This window comes from Meleagris gallopavo, chromosome 8 (assembly GCF_905368555.1).
Source record: "Meleagris gallopavo chromosome 8, MGAL_WU_HG_1.1, whole genome shotgun sequence".
Taxonomy (NCBI): Eukaryota; Metazoa; Chordata; class Aves; order Galliformes; family Phasianidae; genus Meleagris; species Meleagris gallopavo.
Window position 1 is genome coordinate 20,608,284 of NC_139411.1, and position 23,189 is coordinate 20,631,472.

The 23,189-nt window shown below is 36.6% G+C and overlaps 1 protein-coding gene across 2 annotated transcripts in view; it reads left to right on the plus strand.

The window, feature by feature from the left end:
- DNTT (DNA nucleotidylexotransferase) overlaps positions 1–22,447 on the plus strand; it is a 100,253-nt gene extending 77,806 nt beyond the window's left edge. The window contains exon 14 of one of the 2 annotated variants that reach the window (XM_085229562.1): positions 20,860–22,445. In XM_085229562.1, coding sequence (XP_085085688.1) covers positions 20,860–20,946 — 87 coding nt within the window. In that variant the 3' untranslated portion in view covers positions 20,947–22,445. Of the gene's footprint in view, positions 1–20,859 lie in introns of both variants that reach the window. The other variant, XM_085229561.1, reaches the window with a different exon arrangement.
- Positions 22,448–23,189: the final 742 nt, after the last annotated feature.

Sequence of the window (23,189 nt, forward strand, 5' to 3'; positions counted from 1 at the left end):
AATGACAGTCTTTTGACACAGTACAATACTATTCTTTTCTCTGCTACATTCTCAGAGATAACCTAAGTTTTCCATAAAATAAAGCCTTCTTTGAGGCAGGCACTCAATATGAAAAAATTTGTACTAGGCAGCACCGAACACATAACCTATTTAAAACAGGACCTTTTATCCTATTGTGTCATTCTAACAATAGCTAGGAAGAGATACTCCCTGCTTGCCCATGTGTTCCACTATTACAATCAAATGTGTTAAATTGACAGAATATTTTTTTTCTTATTTTTAACTTTGCAATTTTGTGTGAAGTTGTTCATATAAAATACATTTTGAACAAAAAGCCTTCCACAGTGCCACCCAGTGTGTAATAAAGTCAGGCGTCCACATAATTGAGCAATGGTTTGCAGCTGTAAAACTTGAGATGGCCACCCATGGTATAGAAGGAGACATTTGCAGTAATTTTGTGTCTGGGAAGTGTAGCTGCTAAAATTTATCCAATGTCATAATGACACTTTTTTTTGAGAAGGATGTCTTCCTTTCTCAAATTGAAGCTTTCACAAAGCTAAAAACAACCAGAAAACAAACATGAAAGCTTATGCAGGTTGCTAAGGGTGCCACAAAGTAATATTGATTAAAGTTAATTAGGCACCACAGGTAAAAACTGAATCACATCTTTTCCAAATTACGACTCTTCAGCAAACTGGGAGAGTTACCTGAGGTCACTGTTCTGTCCAGACCAGCTGTCATGCATGGCTCTGAAATAGGCACCGTGGTATGTGTGGTTCAGGAGCTGGGACAAATCACTTCTGCTTTGTTTTTTTCATTGGTGACTGCATGTGTGTTTGTGTGTAAAAGTGAAAGGGATAGGAAGGTCAGGTAGAGAAATGAGTTCTGCTTTCTAATGAGGACCAAACCCTTTTTTTGGTTGCACTTAACTGTCATTATTTTAAAACTTTGCTTTCTGATATAAGAAGTTTATAAAACACACTATAGCAGATATGCTTTGCTTATTTTTTTTTTTTTTTTAATTATCATTATTATTATTAAAACAGTGGAACAGTACCAGTCTTTCATTATTAAAGGCAACTGTTTCCTGGTTTGCTCTACATTCTGAAAATTAGTTAGTATATTTCATTCTTTTATATTAATAGTTATTAGCCCTTTGCCACTGGAGCTTCCACTGTGTCCTACTGCCTGAAGCGCGATGATGTCAGAGAATCCCATATTCTCTTACCGATGGGAGTAGCACCAGGAGAGAACCCCTGTTACTTCAGTCTGTTTCCAAAGGGATTCTGACAGAACCAGGGAACATTAGCATAGCAGTTAGACATCAATTACATAGCTTTGCAGAGGGGAACAAAAGGAACAGGTATTTTCTCCAGGGACTCGTTACAAAGTTACAGTCTGAAATTATTCCTCAGCCTTGATTATTATATTCCTCCCCCTTCTAGTGTGAATCATTTTCTTACTGTTGTAGATTTCAGAAGACAGTGTGCAGCTATCAAACTGATGATTTGTTTATTTTCTAAAAAAGATGGCATTTCATAAAACTTGGTAGGAAAACAGTAATGAAAAAAATTGAAAATTCACTACCAATTATTGGAGAGCGATTTTTTTCACAAGGAGGTGACTAGATGTCCAAATCTATGCCTCTGTAGAATTGTACGTTTTGCAAATCAGCGTTTGTTTATAACAACCTGACGTATGAAGTGTCTGTGATTTACATCTACTAGTGATTAAATGTTATGATAATTTCCATGCTCAGGGAATTAAGGAATTCATTGATCAGCAATCAGGAAGAAAATGAACTTGTATGCATCCAGTGTCTTATAATATTATTATTACTGTTACACTGATTACAAATGGCTTGACACATTTATGAACAAGGCCAGTAAAATTCTCAGTGTAAAACTTCCCTGATTTAGGAATCAAGCATATGCTCTATAGGCAAAGTAGATATGATTTTGTTGCTGAGCCATTTTCAATTCCAAACAGAATTTCACTTTTCTAAGTAAACTATAAGTCAGGTCAACTAACACTGACTTTTCCTTAGAAAATCTGAAAGCTTTTCAGGTCTTTTACCTGAAAATAATGGCATAACTCATTGTTTTTATGCGCCTATGTCTTGGACTCAGGGTCACTGGTAACCCACCACAGAAGATTTTTGGTTAGAACATGTACTGCATCTAGATGTACTCAGAAGCAACAGAAATCAGTGCTTAAATACATATTTATGTATTTGTGTAATGTGGTCATCAGATCACTGTCTGAACTTCAGATTTTAGCATGCATATGTATAACACAGTTTGCTACATACTGAGATTTGAAAGGCATTTCTTTGCAGTGATTAAAATTTTTGATGTACTATGGCAGTCATTGGCAAGTTTTGACAGCATCGTGACAGCTCTTTAGTTGGATGAAATGGAGCGAGATCCTAGTGGATCAAACTAAGGAAGATACAGCTCTAATCCCTGCTTTATTTCTAAGCACATAAGAGGAATATCATTTGCTTGCATGAGGGTGTAACAAATGTATGACTTACTTTCACTTACAATGTGAGCTGATATTTGAAGTGATTTTTAGAGTGGCTGGCAAGCCACAGGCTTTTTGTCCTTAAAGGAATAGCTGTTCTTGAAGCATGAATGTTTCTCCACTTACATAGTTTCAGCAATCTAGAATAAGGTTCAGGAACAGCAGACTTTTTTAGTTGCTCCTTTACCAACTTCTGGTGATATTAGCTAGAGTACTCTTGACATGCAGAGGGGTGCATGAGAGGGATGTCTGAAGCTGGGCTTTATGATTTGGGATTTTTACATTCTTTAACGTGGATCAGAGTTAAAGTTGTACTGAAATTACTGTTCTCCCATGAAATCAATCTTGAGTGGAGTATGTGCTCTACTTTAGAAAGAAAATTCCTTAAAGAAAATCTTCCTCATTCTCCATAATACGAAATTCTATTGACCTGTTGGTTTTGTAGATTCCAGTGCTGTTTAATTTCCCGTATGTATATTAACACTACTGCTAAACTGTAATGGGACTGCAATAAGGATGGCAACAACTTGCCAGGTTGCCACAGGAACATGAATATGCTGGATTCTTTTTTTCTTCTGTGAGTCCCTGAATGTTATCTGAAGCTGCATCTTGCAGTTCATGAATAGTAGATTGTCCCAATCCTGTTCTTCATTGTGATTCGTCCATTTGAAGGTCAAACTCACATACTCAATCTTTGTTATAAACATCCTTAGATTTGTTGCATCATCTGGATGATGCCCTTTCTGTTTGCAATCACTATAAAAGGTCCTTCTTCAGCTTCCGAAAGACTTGACACACATGGTTGTTTTGATACTGTGCCTGTCACTAGTATCTGATGTGCCTATGATGATGAAAGTGAAAACAGCTGTCCCACTAACTACTACTCCTTTTGAGGAAAGACAGTGTAGATTTGAAGGAAAGGTTGCATGAGCAAGCTCAATACGATGTGGAGTTTATCAGTTTGAATCTCCAAGGTTGTGTATGCTACTCTGAACTTGGAAAGTCAGGAAGAGCTGTTAACAAAGGGGGATGGCAATCATATGCAAGCTGAAAATTACATCTGCAGTAGGTCTGTTCTTGCCCAATACACATTTCTGTTGCTGTATCACTTTGTAATTGGGCATGCATTCTGAGAGACTGATATGGTTACAGCCAGCCAAAGGATTGCGTACCTGTTCAAACGAGTGATCCCGGAAAACGGTCAAACAACTTTCCTATTTTCATGTTCTCTGAAAGTTTTCTGAACCACATCTTAAGCTTGATTTGGCTCTCAAAGAAGTGTTGTGAAAAGGAAAAAGAATTTTTGACACTTGGAAATAAGTGACAACTTTATGAGCTGAAGAAAGCAAAAATTGCTATGTGGCCTGAGGAGATAATCCAGAGGTTTGGCTATTAACCTGCGATTTGGATCCCATATCTAGCCAAATTCTTTCTGTACTCTTAAGCAAATCCTTCAACCTTCCATAATCTCATTTCAAAACAGCAAGGCCAAGTTCCCATGATGTAGAAGTACAGTTAAGGATAAGTGGTTAGCCACTGTACAAGAAACTAGTTCAGTTTAACAAAAGATTCTGATCACTCAACATTTTGTCTTTTCCTCCAAACTAGGAGAAAGTGCAAATATTTAATGGAGGATTTTTGATCACTCGAAATGCCTATTCTTTTAATCAGAGGGCAAGTCAAAATGTTGACACTTTCTGCAAATACTGTTTGAATCTCAGCTTTGGAAACAATCTGCAGGTGAGACAGTTCTAAGCCTTCAAAGATCAGACAGTTCTTAGGGCTGCCAGCTCTGAGGCACTCAGCTTGGCTGGCTTCTCTAGGCTCTTGGAGACAATAAGACCTGATGTAATTAGAATGACTTATTTGAACTCAGGCTCCCAGTAGCCTGTCAGGCAGGTTGAGAAGATAGGCAAGCTGCTGGGAGCTCAAATAGGCTTACAGTTTTTAAAATGCTGGGTAACTTATGTTCTATTGGATTATCTATCTATCTATCTATCTATCTATCTATCTATTTATTTTGGAGCAATGTTTTATGGAAATAACAGATTTAAATGAGTAGAAAAGATCCAACAAAATAAAAACTATTAGCATTTTACAGAGTAGGTCCATTCACATGACAGTAGCATATTATATTTTTGTGATTATGCATGTTAAATAGGAAGCTTGATTGCTAAAACTGTCTTCCTGGCAAATGCAGGAACCTGCATTCCAGTTCTCAAACAACTGAAATCATATGAATGATTTCCCTGTGAAGATGAGTGTGAGAATGCCCTAGCCTTCCTAGATACGGAAAATGTTTGATCTACTGTACCATTCAAATCCAGTATCATCTCTTCTACTGTGCATAAATTTGAGTTTGAGGAAATGCAAAATTTCTCAACCTTTACTTTACTATTACTTCCTAACTACATTCCCTTATTATATGAATTAATTGAAAACTTGTACCATTAACAAATACTTAGAAACCACTGTTAGAAAAGATGGTACCTGTGAGTTGTTTTTATATTTTGAAGGAAACAATTCCTTGTAGCTACAGAAAATAAGGATATTTAAAACTTTCTTCATAGAATTTCAACTATGGTGGGATTCCTTATTTTTCTTTGCTTTCATTCAAGGTATATTAGTTGCTCTTGACGCTATTTGCCATTCAGCAGTTCTTAAAAGCCAATGAGCTGGCAGAAGTCTTCTGTGCTCTACATTTGAGCTATAATTGTTTTCCATTTCATAAGAGAAGATCTTGGATAAAACAGGAACTGTTTTCAAGTGATTCATATCAGAAGTTCTGAGTTGTATATTTCCCTAATCAGTGTTTTTTTGAGTATATGAGTGAGCATGGAGGAATTGGGCTGAATAAGAGATTGGGTTAGAGAGAGGATGAGCTTGAAACATTAGGATGCCACCGGTGCTTTTCTCTATACCTGCTTCATGGTGGGAAATTTCTAGAGATGTCATATGCAACAGCTTCATGGTTGGATTGTAGCCTTGTAGGAATGTCTCTTTCCTGTACCTTCATCACACCATTTTCCTGTTTGTATCCTCAAACTTTCTGTGGGATCTGAGGACTGGATTTGCCTTGTAGATTTAGATTTTTCTAAATCCAAATGTTTCAAGAGTATTTAAGAAAAACTCTTGAGCCTGATAATTACTTTAAGCAGTTCAGAGCAGCAAAATTAAGAGATGTAAACAATTGGCATTGCTATTTTTATTTTTATTTTTTTGTAAAAGAAAAAGGTTTCTTGGCATTCCTAGTGTGTAAAAAATTGATTAAATTATTAACATATTCATATTCATATTATTGCACTAACATTGCAAGTTACTGGGTTTTTGTAAGAGGTAGATCACAAGCTCAGGATTATTTTGAAGAGCCACTGGAGCCAAAAGCAGTTATTAGTTTTATGCCATATGAAAATTTAAGATAGGAAATTGTTGCCTTAATATTTTCTATTGTTAAAAAAAATTGGAAAAAAAAATTTAGCATTATGCAGAACACTGGATATGACTGATGACAATTTTGCATTTAATAACCACTTTGTGGATTTGAATGACATTAAATATTACTTAGTTGTTGAATAGCTGGAGAGGAGGTTTATATAACTGCTTTGAGTGGTGAATTCACAAGATGCTCTAAAAACTTCATAGCAGGACCCAAATTTGCAAAACATTAAATGCTATAAAGCTACAGGGAAAACAGTAAAACTCTATGATCCCAATTTTTTTAAAGAGAATATATGGTTTTCCTAATGAAAGTGGTAAAAATATAACGGGGGTAACTTATGGGGCTTTATTTTCTTCCATACTGTGAACATCACTTCCATGCAATAGTCATCATTAGTATTGCACAATCCTTAGTCATTTACCTGCAGAAAGTATTCCTATTTAGGGAAATCCTTAACTTGCCAAGGAGGGCTTGCCCTGTCTTTCTGTACATATATGTGTAGAGCCAAGTGAAGAGATGATTGCAGCCCAGATAAATGCCTTATATGACTGTAATTATGAGGCTCCATAGCGTTTGTAAGCACTCTGAGTTCTGCTGCTCCCCATCTTTTGCTCAAGAAACTGCAGACAGTCATGGTGTACAAGCAGGCAGCCCAGCCCATTCTGCTTGGCAATGTACTTGGCTTTCTAGATTCCCCCATGACATTCACATTTTTCTCTGGCTAAGCCTAAGGCTGTGCTGGTATGCCACTCAGCCAGTAACTTCTTTTGAGAGAAGTCTTACCTGGCAGTGGTCATACTAGTGGGAAAGGATGCATCTGTATGGTGAGTTGGCTAATTAGTATATGCAGATGTAAAATTGAAGATGATTACAGTGGTTACAAGGAAAGTATCATTGCACAGAAGCTGGGACAGCAGAGAGTAGAGACAGCACTGAGAAAGCCAGACAGATTGCCTGCACTTCCCTCGTCTTTGTAAACAGGTCTTCTAACAAAAAGCTATTTTTCCTTTCCCAGCAGAAATTCTTTTCTGTCACTACCTAATACGCTGGGAAGAAGAGCTGGCTCTGATTCTGTACCCTCACTTTATTACATAAAGACATAATAATCATGTCTAACTGTATATTCAACAGTTATAGTCTCACAGTGATAGTCTCAAAATCAGTTTTCTTGTGTCATTTAAGAGAATTTACTCCTCTCTATGGGGGCAGAAGAAGCCTGCCTAAGTTTACTTGCACAGTTAAAGAGACATTTTTTATGATTCTTAAAAAATGAGATGTTATAGACTTATTTTGGCAGATGCTGCTCTAAAATTATGAAGTTATAACAGTGAGACAGTCAGCCTGAAGAACATCTCAATGAATTAAACATGCTGCAGCTGCGGAGTTTGCTTTAGATGTCTGCAATAATGACTGGATTAAAGCTAAAGTAAACATAGATATCCAAAGTTTATAACATTGATTTCTAGTGTGATCAGTTGTTCGCATAATCATTACTATAATTAAATACTGAGCCATTGTAAACAGATGTATACACTTTCATTTACGTTTCAGTTCTTCCTCTCTGAGGAAAGTGGCAATTGCAGATGTGATTTGGGGGATATTCTCTTTTTGCACCTGCTCTATTTTTAAAAATTAAGAATTAAAGTAATCAACTTTTTTACCCTCTGAATAAGTTAAAAATGCTTATGCATTTTCCTCCAGTGTGCTTCTCCTCTGTGCTCTTTGCAGCTTAGATTTTAATCTCTTTATAATAGCAAGTTGTACATCCAGCACAAAGATAAATGTCTCTAATTGCTGCTTCCTTTGTTTGGTGTGTTTTCTGAACACAACAGTGAAACCTGGATTGCTGAAGAAATGGGAGATGCATTGGAGGACAGGAGCAGACTCAAAACATTTTGAGGATATCTTCTTATTCATTTTAATTTTTAGAGAGCTAACAATTTCCATGTGTTTTGATTCAGTTATTCAATCAGTATGCTTGGATAAGTTATAAATTAGGGTACATAGTCTCAGATTTCCTCTTAAATGGGGGGAAAGTGTTGGTTGAAGAAACTGAGATGAAAAGGGACATGAAAAACTATGTCTGGGGATGAATGAAAGAAAAAAATATATAAATTCATCATTAATGCTCTAAGGTGGCAACGAGAAATTGGTAAACCTCCAATGGCCCCAAATAATTGAGTAAACAGTGTTTATCTCGCTTTAATCTGGAACATGAAATGAGTGGAACCTGAAGATAAATTAGAAATTTGAAGGAGAGACAGGTTATAGGAAGGAACTAGGAAAGAGATGGAGCTAAAACAGATAGAGATTGAAGGAGCCCAACTTGCAAAGAAAAGACTGGTTAATAATATGTTAGCCGCTAGCCTATGATTTTTGCCGATGCTGTCAGCAAACAGCTCTGTGGCACTGTATATTTCTTTTCTTGTGAAGGAGGCCTAAGTATGTTACAAAAATTGAAGGAAGTTTTATTTCTTTGGAGAAAAAGAAGTCTCATTGCATATACAGAAGAAAATTAAACTAAGGTTAAATTGCAATCAACCACATTCCAGGATTTCTCAAACCTGAAGTCTTTGATTTTTTGCAATCTCAATAATATGCTTCTGAAGTACTTTATAATAATCCTTTATGAATTACACTCAACTGTGTTCCCAGGATTCTGAGCATTTTTCTTGTTTCATTTATTCATATGAAGCTTTATAAAGACAAACACAATATGATGAAAAGGACAAAGTTATTGTAAATGTCATAGAATCATAGAATCACCAAGGTTGGAAAAGACCTAAAAGATCATCCAGTCCAACCGTTCACCTATTACCAATAGCTCCCACTAAACCATGTCCCTCAACACAACATCCAGTCTTTCATTGAACACCCCCAGGGTCGGCGACTCCACCACCTCCCTGGGCAGTCCATTCCAGTGCCTCACCACCCTTTCTGAAAAGTAATACTTCCTAATGTCCAGCTTGAATCTCCCCTGCCATAGCTTGAAACCATTCCCTCTGGTCCTATCACTAATGACACAAGAGAAGAGGCCGACACCCAGCTCACTACAACCTCCCTTCAGGAAGTTATAGAGAGCAATGAGGTCTCTCCTGAGCTTCCTCTTCTCCAGGCTGAACATTCCCAGCTCCTTCAGCCTCTCCTCACATGACCTGTGTTCCAGACCCCTCACCAGCTTTGTTGCCCTCCTTTGAACATGTTCCAGGGCCTCAATGTCTTTTTGAGGGGCCCAAAACTGGACACAGTACTCGAGGTGCAGCCTCACTAGTGCTGAGTACAGGGGAACAATCACCTCTCTGCTCCTGCTGGCAACACTGTTTCTGATGCAAGCCAGGATGCCATTGGCCTTCTTGGCCACCTGGGCACACTGTCGGCTCATGTTCAGCTGAGCATCAATCAATACCCCCAGGTCCATTTCCTCTACGCAGTCCTCCAGCCACACCGCCCCAAGCCTGTAGCGTCGCCTGGGGTTGTTGTGGCCGAAGTGCAGGACCCGGCATTTGGTCTTGTTAAACCTCATCCTGTTGGCTTCAGCCCAGCTCTCCAGCCTGTCCAGATCCCTCTGTATGGCCTCACTACCCCCAGGCAGATCCACACTTCCAGCCAAATTTGGTGTCATCTACGAATTTACTGAGGGTGCACTCGATGCCCTCATCCAGGTCATCAATAAAGATATTGAAGAGGACAGGCCCCAGCACCGACCCCTGGGGAACACCACTCGTGACGGGTCGCCTGCTGGACTTAACTCCATTCACCACCACTCTCTGAGCCCGGCCCTCCAGCCAGCTCCTTACCCAGCCAAGAGTGTACCCATCCAAGCCTCGGGCTGCCAGCTTCTGCAGGAGAATACTGTGGGAGACAGTGTCAAAGGCTTTGCTGAAGTCTAGGTAGACCACATCAACAGCCTTTCCCTCATCCACCAGATGGGTCACTAGATCATAGAAGGAGATCAGGTTGGTCCAACAGGATCTGCCCTTCGTGAACCCATGCTGGCTAGGCCTGATCCCCCGGTCATTCTGCACATGCCACATGATCTCCCTCAAGACAATCTGCTCCATAACCTTCCCTGGCACCGAGGTCAGGCTAACAGGCCTGTAGTTCCCCGGAACCTCATTACGACCTTTCTTGTAAATGGGAGTCACATTGGCAAGCCTCCAGTCTTCTGGGACCTCACCAGTCAACAAGGAGCGCTGATAGATGATGGAAAGCGGCTCGGCTATCACCTCCGCCAGCTTCCTCAGCACTCTCGGGTGGATCTCATCTGGCCCCATAGACTTGTGGCAGTCCAGTTGGGGTAGTAGGTCTCTGACTGTTTCTTCCGGAATCACAGGGGGGTTAGTGTGCTCCCCAGCCGAGATTACCAGGTCAGAGAGAGGAGTATCCTGAGGATAACTGGTCTGACTTTTAAAGACAGACGTAAAGAAGGCATTCAGAACCTCCGCCTTTTCCTTATCCTCAGTGGTCACATTCCCAGCCTCATCCAGCAAAGAGTGGATATTCTCCTTTGTCCTCCTCTTACTATTAATGTATTTATAAAAGAGTTTCTTATTCCTTTTCACCCCAGCGGCCAGGTTGAATTCAAGATGGGCTTTTGCCTTTCTGATTTCACCTCTACACATCCTAACGACTTCCTTGTATTCATTCTGAGTTGCCTGTCCCTCTTTCCACAGGCGATAGATTCTCTTTTTCTCCCGGAGCCTCAAGAATAGCTCCCTATTCATCCACGCCGGTCTTCTTCCCCGCCGGCTCATTTTGCAGCTCAGGGGGACTGTCTGCTCCTGCACCCTTAAGACTTCCTTCTTGAAGAGCAACCAGCTCTCTTGGACCCCTTTACTCGCTAAGACTGAATGCCAGGGGACTCCCCCTATTAGTCTTTTGAACAATTCAAAGTCCGCCCTCCTGAAGTCCAAGGCAGCAGTTTTACTATTCCCCCTCCAGGCCCCACCATGAATTGAGAAATCTAACATTTCATGGTCACTCTGTCCAAGACAGCCTACAGCCTCCACATCTCCCACCAGACCTTCCCTGTTTGTGAGCAGCAGGTCTAGTGGGGCAGTTCCCCTCATATATAAAAGTATAGCTAAAGCTGGGAAATAATCCTAGCTATCATTTTAATGACTTTTTAATAGGATGCAAATTGATAGAGAACTACAGAGTGCAATAAGTACATGTGTCTGTAAGGAAGCTTCACTTTTAGTTGCAATAACATGCCACTTAACACGATAATTTTTGCCAGGGTTGTCAGACAAAAAGTTTCAAGTTTTTATTCCTCTTGTGTGCTTAAAACTGAAGATGCAGGCTGGATGGTTGTATATAATGTTCTTATGTATTGTGCAATGTTTTTAATTGTCAAAATCATAATAAAAGTTTAAGCACTTAAACTATAGAACGTCTTGCAACAAAATAACCACATATCTGTTATTTTAAACTGAGAGTGGTTCCATTTAATGCTCAACATGGTCCCATTTACAAACTGACTTCTGGCAAATAAAAAGTGCTCATTCAGTTATTTAGCAGATAATTTTCTTTAGAATATTATTTTTCAAAATGTCAGCTTTTCAGCTCAAGTCGTTGTTTCTCCTTCTTTTGTTTCTCCTTTACCTTGAACACCTCACAGTATCACACAGAATGGCCTGGGTTGGAAGAGACCTCAAGAATTATGAATATTCAACCCCCATGCCACAGGCAGGGGCACCAACCTCCCTATTTAATTCTAGGCCAGGTTGCCCAGGGCCCCATCTAATCTGGCCTTGAACACCTCCGGGGATGGGGCATCCACAACCTCTCTAGGCAGCCTGTTCCAGCAAACCACGAACCTAAGCAATCCATTTGTTAATGTTCAGAAATTCAGATATTTGAATAAATCTATAATTAGAGTTAGAGAATAATTGTAAGAGAAAGGCTTGAGCACAGTATTTCTGATTAAAAGTACAGGACATGTCCAGTGGTAAAATGAAATGAGGAGTCATGAATTTCATTATTTTGCCTTCAAAAATTATTAATTCCCAGAATTATTAGAATAAATTCTACTGCACTATTTTGCATCAACACCATTACAAATAGTTTTGCCTGAGGGTATTGAGTCAATGTATAATGCTTGTAGTACTGTGTTTTTTCAATCATGGTTTGTTATAATGTCATTTCAAAGAGTTGTTTTGGTGTTGTTTTTTTTTCTCTCTGATTTATTTATCATCCTATTTGTAGCTGGATTAGGAAAAGATTAGTTTTTATTTTAAAGCAGGCATGGTGATATGAATATTACTATAGAAAACATTGGACATGGAAATTACTTTTGGAGATAATGTAATGTCAGAATGACTTCAAGTTATTTGCTACTGAAATCAGTTATGATTTCATCAGAGGAAAACACACAGTGCTGTGGAATATTATTACTGAACTTGATGAAACACTTCACATTTCTAGCACAATTAGTACTTCAACATTTATCCTCTATAATTATCATGAAATTGTTTGTACTGTTGAGTCTCATTCATAAACATGACATAAATATTTAGCAAAAAGCCTAATTATGAGCAAAGCAAAAATCACCAACTCCCTGTCTTAGATGAAACCTCCACAAAATCACAGAATCACAAAATGGCTTGGGTTGGAAGGCACATCAAATATCATCTAGTTCCAACTGATTGCTTTGGGCAGAGTTGCTGACCACAAAATCGGGACCCAGGGGCCCATCCAACCTGGCACTCCAGTGATGGGGCACCCATGACTCTCTTGGCAGCAGAGCCCCTTACCTATCTACAAATAGATTTACCAGTCTAAATAGTCTCTCTTTTAGTTTAAAACCTTTACTACTTATCCCATCATAATCTATTCACTTTGAAAAAAAATGGAATTAGAAAACTCTGGTGAAAAACATAGAAGGAAAAACACCTCCACCTCACAATTTTTAACTGCATCATTTACGAATGCAGTGCTTATGAATCAGATGGTTAATATTAAACTAATTTAAAATATGTAAAAATCTGTGTTAGTTATAATGGCAATGATCACTATTAAGAATTAAAAATATTAATGAGTATTCCATAGAGATTGATTCTTACAAATCTTTTTATTATCAAGCAGTATCTTGTTTTGAGAATGTTGCCTTACTGACTACTGATGGAGTAAGACATTGTCCTCCTCAGGCCAGTTAGCAGTGTAAGGATCAGGACAAGGAAGAAGTTTCATTTTTCCATGCTATTTTCTGACAGTCTGTAATACATAAGATAGACACTGAATGCAATGACTTGAAACTTTTTCTGCAATGACACTGTTGTGTGCATTTTCCTCTGGAAATTTCTTTGCTAGGATGTTTTTATCTTCCTCACCTTCTTCCCTTGTTCATCCATAACTGACGAAAATCATTTAGCTATCCATGGAATGTTACTGATTACAGTGTTTCTTGCCACCAATTTATCTGCCCTAATGAGTCAGCTAATGACTTCAGAGAAACCATTTTGCAGATTGATGTTGCATTGTATTCACATGCTTTCACTGTAGATTGAAGGCACTCAACCTTGTACTGCTAAGTGTACTGCAAGAATTTATAGATCTGCTGTAGTACTTTATCTACAGTTGCTTTACATAATTCTGGGTCTTGGTGTAAAACTGTAAAGCTGTTTGCTGCATTGAAGTTCAGAGCAGATTTATGTTTTCCACCAGAAATGGAAATCTTTTCCTTTCTACTGCTGTGGAGAGTTTTCATGTGTTTTCTGAGGTTACCTTAAACCATGTGGATTATGCCATTCAGGGCTATTTAATGCACATTTAATGCACAAACTCTCTGTTGAAGAAATCACTCCCGCAAGTGATTGCTTGTGGCAGTGGAGAAAGTGGAAATGCATATGGAATAACTTGAATGAATAAACAAGTTTTGAATGGAAAGTGATGGAAATATTGGAAGACTGCAGCATTATTCCTCACTCTTTCTGCAACTGCTATATTTGCCAGTTTACTTTGCAGGTACCACCTGCACCTTCCCCATGGAAACTCACTCTCTCAGAAATCCATTAAGAACAAACCAAAAGAGATTGATTGTTTTATTTATTTATTTATTTATTTATTTCAAATTCAGTCTACTACAGGGCTTTGTTGTGTTCTATACGTTTGATTGAAGGAAAATCTTGGAGTCAATGAGATTAGAGATTTTAGTCTCATTTGCATCTGCCTGAAAATAAGCAATTCCAAAATGTCTGAACTAAAATTCTAAGGTGAGAATCAAAATTCCCCTGAGCGATGTTTTTCACTCCTTTCTTTCGTTTTACCTCCTTGACTTCTTGCAAGAGTAGTGTTGTACTCTAACTCTGTATAACCAAACTGTAGAAGCTCATCAGCGTGTTGGTGCTATCTTTAGCACAAGAGGCACAATGGGAAGTTGTGTCAAGTAAATAATTCAGTAATATTCTCCTCTACCTTGCTATTTTTTTTCTGCATTTTATTAGCCTTCTGGGTCTTTTGGATGGTCTTTGTGGAGCCAGGAGTTGGACTTGATGATCCTTATGGGTCTCTTTCAATTAGTTGTTTGATAGATTACTTATGTTTCTACCTTCACAATTTTTTCCTGTAAGCTCATTTTATACATCTAATTAACTTCTCGCAATCCAGCCTTTATTTCCTCTCATTTGCTGTCAGTTGAGCATTTGGCAGAGATATATGTCAATTTCTTAGCACGTCGCTTGGGGCATTTGAGGCCTTTGTCTAATGGGAAGGTGGAAACTAAAGTTTGTCTCCGATATTCCAATGTGCTTCAGCAGGAAAAGAACAATCCTGTAGGAAATATGTAGGTTTACTTAACCAGAAAGTCATGTCACTGTGGTCATTCAAAGAAGTTTCCATTGAAAATCTTGATTTGTCAAGTCATGGAACAAACTGTGCAATGTATTTCCTCATTAGAAAATGACTTGTGAGTCAGCTGTTGTAGCTCTCCTGACACAGCACAAAGACTACCGTGGATGGGCAGTTATAATTAGAGTTGTTTGGCAAATGACAATGCTCTAGATGTTCTACAGTGTTGACATTCTCAACTGCTTCTTTTTTTTTTTTTTAATTAGAACAAGGATTTATTCCATATAAGAACCATATTATCATTCAAATAGCAGCACTGCTTTATGCACGTATGGCAGATACGTTCATTCACAGATATCAAAATTTTTATTACAGGGTACAAAATGACAAAATGACATTTGAGCAAGAAGAATCATGGAAAAAGGGAAGTGTGAGCAATTTTTAATAGGTTGGGTCTTTTTATCTAATAAGCTATCTTATCATATTCTATAAGTTGCAGGTCTTTGATGTTAAGACTGTACTGTTCAACTAAATACAGTGGACTTTCATATCTAGAGAAATATTTTCACAGTTGGAAGATGTTGTAATCAGCGTAGCTAAAATCATCTTTCCATTAGTCTCAAATAATTATAAAAAAAACAATCTTCACCTGACTTGGTATAACTTATTTCAAGTGAAGGTAGACCCAGCACTGATGTGACAAATGTGTAAGATAAATATAAGCTGCGTGATATATATTCTTCTGTAGTTGATTAAGCAAGTGATGTTGCTGTCATTCATCTACAATAGACTTTATCCACAAAATGTATTTTTAGAATGGACTTTGTCCAAGTACAGTGAACTGTTAAGTTCCAACTCTGCAAATAACAGTCTATCCTTTTCTTTTCCAGTGTTCATTTATCATTGTCATGCGTACTGCCACTATAATATTCCCAGACATGTAAAACACTGGCAGTTTAGTCTGCTTGGTATTTATCATTCTGCATACTGGAATCATTACTGAGTTAGAAATTGTCATACTGCTCTCCTATCTCCATTTTAATAATTTTTAGATTGGAAAGCAAATATTAAAACACTTAAACTGATGTAGGCAGATGTCACATGCTGGACACCACGTGAAATTAGTGAGACCAGACCATATTTAAATGAGAAAACCACTAACTGCTCTATTTGTTTGTTTTTTTATAATATGCAGTATTACCAGGAAACAAAGAAAAGGTTAGAATAAATGTGTATGTGAATGACGTTCCCAAATATTTGCCTAGAAGCAATGTTGCATCAGTTTTGCAATTTATTTGAAATTTGTTAACAATATGTTTTTGGCAATATTCCAGCCCCCTCACTCCTTCATCCCCATCTCCACATTTTCTTTCATGAAACATTATGTCAGAAGCATAGACAGTCTTTAATGATGATTGCCCCTAAGGGTCTTTTGCAAAAGGAGGGGGTTTGCCTCCTCTACAATGTTGTGGTTTTCCAAAGGATGATGAAATCCACTAGAGTATGACTCCATTATTTTTGAATTGAAGCTGTTCAGCAACCAAAAGTCAGCACAATGAAAAGAGCAGGGAAAATAGAGCATAGGAAAAAAGTTCTTTGGTTTTTGAAAGTGCATGATTTTGCTACAACTTATTCAAGAACAAATGTGCAAATAATGTAGAAAGTAGAGTCGGACCAGTAAAGAACTAAGAAACTTCATAGCTAAGTTTCTCAGCTAATACCAAAGATGAAGGCTTAAGGAAATGAGTAAAGAAAACTTCCACCATGTGTCTTATCTTCAGGACTGAGTCTTGCACATGTTACATGCTGTCTGTATGTCAACCTGAAGTACTTCACTTTCCAGCAGACTCTGCTAGTTTAGATGCATTAATTATTATTTCATCAGTTATACTTCTTTACTGGCTTTCTACTTTGAGGTACCTGTGTTCAAACTAACTTTTTATATTCACCCTGAGATGGGGAAAATTGCAAGAAAATTCAACAATAACGGGCTGAGAGTTGTTCGTAGTATTAATTATAATAGTTTACTCAATTTGGTATTTTGCAGTATGCTATTATTACCAAGATTTTTAGCAACAAATAGTAGGATACAAGGCTATGGGTAATCTGCTGAGATGCTTTTCAAGAAAAGTGAGTTGAAACTGATGCAGAGCATGAGTAGTTCCCGGTTTCAGGAGTGTGCACAAAACTGGCAGAGCAGTTGCTGGCAGAGCAGCAACTTCTACATCTCCTGATAAAGCAACCTCAGCAGTGCATTGCTTTGCTCAGTGTTCAATGCAGTATTACTATCATTGTAGTGTTTCTCCTTCTTAATCAAACAGTGCCAAGGAAGATGGATGGCCACAGTAGAGCAGGGTGTGGGCTGAGTGTCTAAGCCATATAGTTTCATTTCAACAGCCTAATTTAGTCAGGCTGAGTGAAAGTACAGATTGCTTAATAAACTAGAACAGTGCATATCCAGTGGTGAAAATGCTCCAATAATAGCAAGATACTCTGTGTTTCTCATAAAAATCTAGAATTTCTTCACAGGAATTTCAATTAATTACTGGGTTCTTGGAATAACTTTTCTTCTTTACTGTACAAATTGCTAATGATATTTTAAATTAAATTTTCCTATCTTGGTGTTTAGGATCACCCCATCTTGGTTGAGCTACACAAGAATTAAGTTAGACAGGTGGAGATATTATGTATTAGGAAGAGAGAGAAGGAGGCTTGAGATGCTTTCAGTTTGTTTTTATTGTTTAAATAATGTATATACAAAACCAAATTAGTGTTTAGCTCCCAGAGGTAATATGCTGGAATATGCTAGTCTAGAATTCTACTTCATTGACTAATAGTTTTGTTTTGTTGTCTCAATTGTATGCGAGATGAAACCAAATGACAATGGTAGCATAAGATCTATTTGAACTTTGGCAGTTAGGAAATTGCCAAATAGTGCTCACTTTGTGCCTTTTAATCTAAAGTAGCATTGATCATTAGTGCTAAGATGAAAAATAAGAGGTAGCAGTTCACATAAGAAAACATTTGGATGGCAGCTCTACATTAAGTGTGGTTAATATGTTTGCAACCACAAATGTAATATTTAAATAATTTGAAATAACAGAATAGATTAAATGGAATAAGAGTAGAATGATACAGCTTTATCAGAGCACTGTTTTTTGCAAGATTGATTGATATTGATTGGGTATGTCTTTGGTCTGTGGAATATTAGTACGAAGCTGCAAAAAAACCAAGTGGGAAAGCAGTTCATTAGTTACTTCTCTTGAGCAAAAGGAAAAGGAAAGAAAGAAAAGTACTGAATGCACCAATCAAATTTGCATCACTGTATAAGCTGTGCATAGATTGACAAAGAGGTGAAATAGTAAGTTATAATTAACCTTAATAACACTAATACTGCTAAAGCATATCAACTAGAGATTCATTTAAAAGCATGGCTTGTAGCTACTGAAAATGGTATTCAGCATCAGATAATTTGTATTATAAATTTTTCCTGTCAAGCAAATGAAATGACTTTTGCTTGCAGAAACATGAAGTGGTAGAACAAAGGAAATGGGATATAATTTGGGGTAGCAGAAATACAAAGAGCTTCTATTAGAAATTATCTGAAATATCTGATTACAAGTGTAAGATCTTTTTTCTTACTTTCTGAATTTTCAGTAATTTAAATGTATGGATTGACCTCTCTTGCTCATAACAATCATTTAACAAACAAACAAATAACAACAGAAATCTCTAACATCCTGTGCTTCTTTGTAAGACACTCTCTAGGGAAGAAATATCTTTGATATTGTTACGTGGATGAGAGTTTCCAATATTTTTTCCTTTTTTTTTTTCTTTCTTTCCTTTTTCTTCCTTCTTCCTACTTTCTTTTCTTCTTCATTGTTTTTGTTGTTTTGTTGTTGTTCTGTTCTCTCCTACCATTTTTTATAGTACTCTCCAAATGTAAAAGGATTGACATTCAGCTAATCATTCCTTTTTTTCTTGTAGGTTCTTTTTATTCTGGAACCTAGTATTTGAACTTTCTAGAAAAACAAAAGAAACACAATATTTGCCTAAGCTTTATGAACAACGTTAGCTATTACAGACACAATTTTGAACTGTCTAGCATTATGGATATATGATTTATTTTTCAACTTTTCATGTTTCAGTGATATTATATCACTGTGGGTTCTAGAGTCTGCATATTCATTTGCTGAGATTTTCATGCTGGAGGACTTAGAGTGTGGGAGTCTGTTTTTACTTCACACGTGTAAAATCAAAAATATTTGTCCTGATTTGATTAGAAACACAAAATATCCTGAAGCCATGGGCCAAATTTTTCCAACAAATTTATGATAAGGTGTACCTGAATATGAAAAAGTTCTTATATAGTTAGCATTCATTACAGGAAAATGATTTCATATTCCTTGCTAAGTACTTTTTCATTGCACTCTTAAAGCAAATTTGATCCATATTGAAACTTTTACTGCCCCAAGTCAATGTATTTGTAGTAGAACTTAGTAGAATTTCCACTGACCTCAATGGGAAATATTTTTTTCAGTGGGGTTAGTTTGGTTGTGCAGTAAAGTGTAATTGATACATGACAGTTCTGTGCAATATGAATACCAAAGACTTAATGGCATAAACAAGTGGCTTCTGATTATGATGAGGCACCCTTTGTGAAAGTTGCTTACTACTCATTGATATGGGACAGTACAGAAACTGATGCAGTTTTAAAAGTTGCTGATATTAATCGTGTATTTTTTATTAATAGCACTGAAAGAATACTTATTTGCCATAATTACCATTAACTTTAAATATTTGCTTATTAATTTTTTTTTTTTGTCTTATTGAAGATGGACTGTCTCAAAATAAAATAATGAAGATGTTCCTTATTAATTCACTGAGTAGAAATTACAATTACTTGATAAGAAAAAGAAATGAATTCATAACTTTGGATGGATTCAAGAGAATACCAGCCACACCTGCTCTCAAATTACCTACTTTGCTTATTGAAAATTCTGGAACGGCAGAATCAGAGCCTTGTATGTGCTGGCACAGATATTGCTAAACTTCACTGTAATCAGAGATTTTGCTAACTAAGGAGGATTCAGCAGTATGTAGTTTTCCATTCAGCTTCACATCTTTCACAGTAGAAATTAAATCTAGAAGATTGTGAAACCTTAACTCTGAAGTTTTCATTGCACAGGAGTTGGAGATGTTTTAGAGCTGAAGACCGTAAGGCTTAACTCAAAATGATTCAGGAACTGCTGAAATATTAAGTATTTTTTTCAATAATAATTAACTTGCTCTTGCTTCCAATATCCTCCAAACAGTGAGGTTTCCAGTTTGAATATTCATCTACATTACAGGTTTTGTTTGTTTGTTTTTGTAGTTACTACTGTAGTCAGTGATAAAAAGAATACTTAAGACAATGTATTTTACTGCATTGGTTTTCATAACAGAGGTAGGGTTTCTGGATGGCTTTTGTGCAAAAATATTCTTCTGTGGTATCAAAATAGCAGATGTGAAAAAATTGATTTTTACTGTAAAATATTCATTAAGAAAGTGCATTTAAAACCTCAGTTGCAGTTGTTGATCTTGTATTTTCAGCTGCTTTTACAGATGGGATTTTTATATTTATTGTCTTGTTTTCAGATAAGCTTCTGTAAGTAATAGAAATTTGGAAAGCTTTGACACTTTTAATGTTTAGAAATACATAATTAGTGTAACCTTTGAATCATCTTGAACACATTTATAGGGAATATTACTATGTTAATTTATAAAACACTGATGATTTTACTAAGAAAGTCAAGTTATTGACCCTTGTTGAAGAGAAATGTAGGTTTTATTTGAATTCTAACACACAGAGACTTGAAAAAGCAATCAAAACAAAGTGTTGTAAACAAGTCATTAAAACTGAAAGCATCAAGTAGCGTGAGAATTATTTTCTAACTTGCTTTCACTCTTCAAGGTCACCCTTGAGCACACTGATAAAGAGAATGTATTCTGTGGAGTATACAGTGGGTCAAACTGTCAAAAATTATCTCCTTTTAAACAGCAAAAACATCAATTGAAATTTCTTTCTAACACCCTTATTGACTTCCTTTTTTAAAATTCTTTCACAGAGGGTCTTTCTCAAAGCTGGAAATGAGGAAGAAATCTTTGCACATCTTGGCTTGGATTATGTCGAACCATGGGAAAGGAATGCTTAAAATGATTTGACAATGTACATTCATCAGTTGACAGCAGTGATCCTTCTAACTGTCTTGCAGCCTGGTAGATTACATGTGTCTCTGTGACAACGAAAATTTAAGAAAAATATTTTGTTGGAAGCCCTTATACATGTTGATGTGCCTAGAAAAGAAAATTTGAGTTCTTCAGAATCTTTTCCAGTCCTTTCAGTTTAAATCTTTGATGATTTTTTTTCTTTTTTTTTTTTTCTTTTGTGTGTGTGTGTGTGTCTGTGTGTGTGTGTGTGGTTTTGGTTTTTTTTTTTTCCCTACCAGGGGAAAACTTCTAACAGATGAGATTTTAGCTTGTACTAGGAATTTAAAATTTCTGTGAATAATACATGATTGTTAAAATACTGTCAGCTATGGCAGTACCTAAATAATACAAAACATTTCAACTCAGTCTAAAAATTACCGAAGTAGATGCTTAGAATTAGCTGAATTTTTAAGTATTTTGCTGCATCTCTATACAAAATCTCTAGTATACAGACCTATATAAAGTTTATAAAGTTTAAAGACCTGATTTAGTCTGGCAGTCTCAGCCAAGTGAGCCTCAGCTGTAGTATTTATCTAATTGGGTCAAAACTCTACAAAAATTGTAATCAAGCTGAGAATTCAGATTTAAAAAACGTTATGTTGGACGGGATTATGGAATGAAAGTCAATTTACTCAGTAGCAATCTTCAGTTGTGAGGAAAAATACTATACATTTGTAGAACTAATTTTGACTAAGGAAGATTCAGGTGATTGTCCTTAATTGGGAATTTGAATCATAGCCTACATAAAAACAATTGTTCAACAGTCAGACTGGTGGCTGCTGTAGGGTGAAATTTGAATTTTTTTTATGCTCAATTTATGTAGCTGAAAATTTAATTATTTCCTAGTAGCTACATATGCACTGGTATGAGAAGTTTACCTGAGATATTTGGCAATTGGCTGTTCTAAAATGGTATTCCTTTTTTTTTTTTTTTTTAATTAGAAATTCATTTTGGATGTGAGAGCACTCTTCTGATGAAAGTAATTCTCTGAAATATTTTGGTTTTAGAAAGTTCCCAGAGGCTCCTGTGACTGTAATTGAAGCTACTTATGACCATTTGTTTGTCATTTGTAGAATAAAGACAATTGAGAACACCATGAATGGTCAAAAAATTTCTTTATTAACAGGCTGAACTTCTTTCTTCTGCTAAGGTTGATTTCATGCTAGGTCAGAATGGCAGTGATGAGGCCATTCACGACTATCATTACTGACAGTAATGGTGTCTCATATTCAAATGATGGCAATATTCCATGGCAACATAGACGTCAAGTTTCAACACATGCATAAAATATGCCAAGACTTAAAAATATATTGCTTAACCACAAGATGAGTGACTTAAAGTGCAAGAGTCAAGGCTATTGCTGGTAAATAGGCTCTTCTAAGAAGCTGCTTTTCCAAAGGATGCTTTGTTAATATGGTAGTCAGTACAGTACAAGTGTTGACAAAAGTTCCTATTTACAGTTTTAAATGCAAACATATTTCTGGTTTTTAAAATGGTTAGTAGTTGTATTTGTGTGAAATTAATTCATTCATTATACTGTCTGGATTCACAACTGTAAGTACACTTACATCACTGGTTGTAAAATTCCATTTATTTGATGATCTGTTCTTTTAGGATACAGTTTATATATCTCACTTTCCATCTCCACTAGTGTATTAATGAAAAATACTCCTTTAATTTAATACAGATGTTCATCAGGATAAAATGTTGTAAGATCTGCTCCAGAAGTAAATTGTAGTAAATTGAAAACTGTTTCTTAACAAAGGATCCTTTTTTTTCTATGAGAATCATGTACTACTCACTGAACACAACCATCTGGCTTACAGGTCAGGAGGAGAATTCCTAAGTTTGAGCAAACAAGAAAAAAAAGATAAATGGGAATGGTAATATCAGGCTTACTGCCAGAAATTCATGATATGCTATGAATCCATTCAATAATTTGTGATAATCCTAATTTTATGGTACAGTGAATTTAAATTATGTAGTTTAAAACAAATATTATGTCATTAGTAGAAATGTAGTGAAGACTATTTTTTTTTCACAGATAGTTATATGACATCTAGAAAAAGTATGCTGACTGTTTACAGGTTTCACTCAATTGAGGAATGAATTTTTTAAAAGTCTGCACTGTAAACCTAAATCAGAGAAGTAGAAAACTATAGTAACAGCATGGAATTTTATTCTTGCC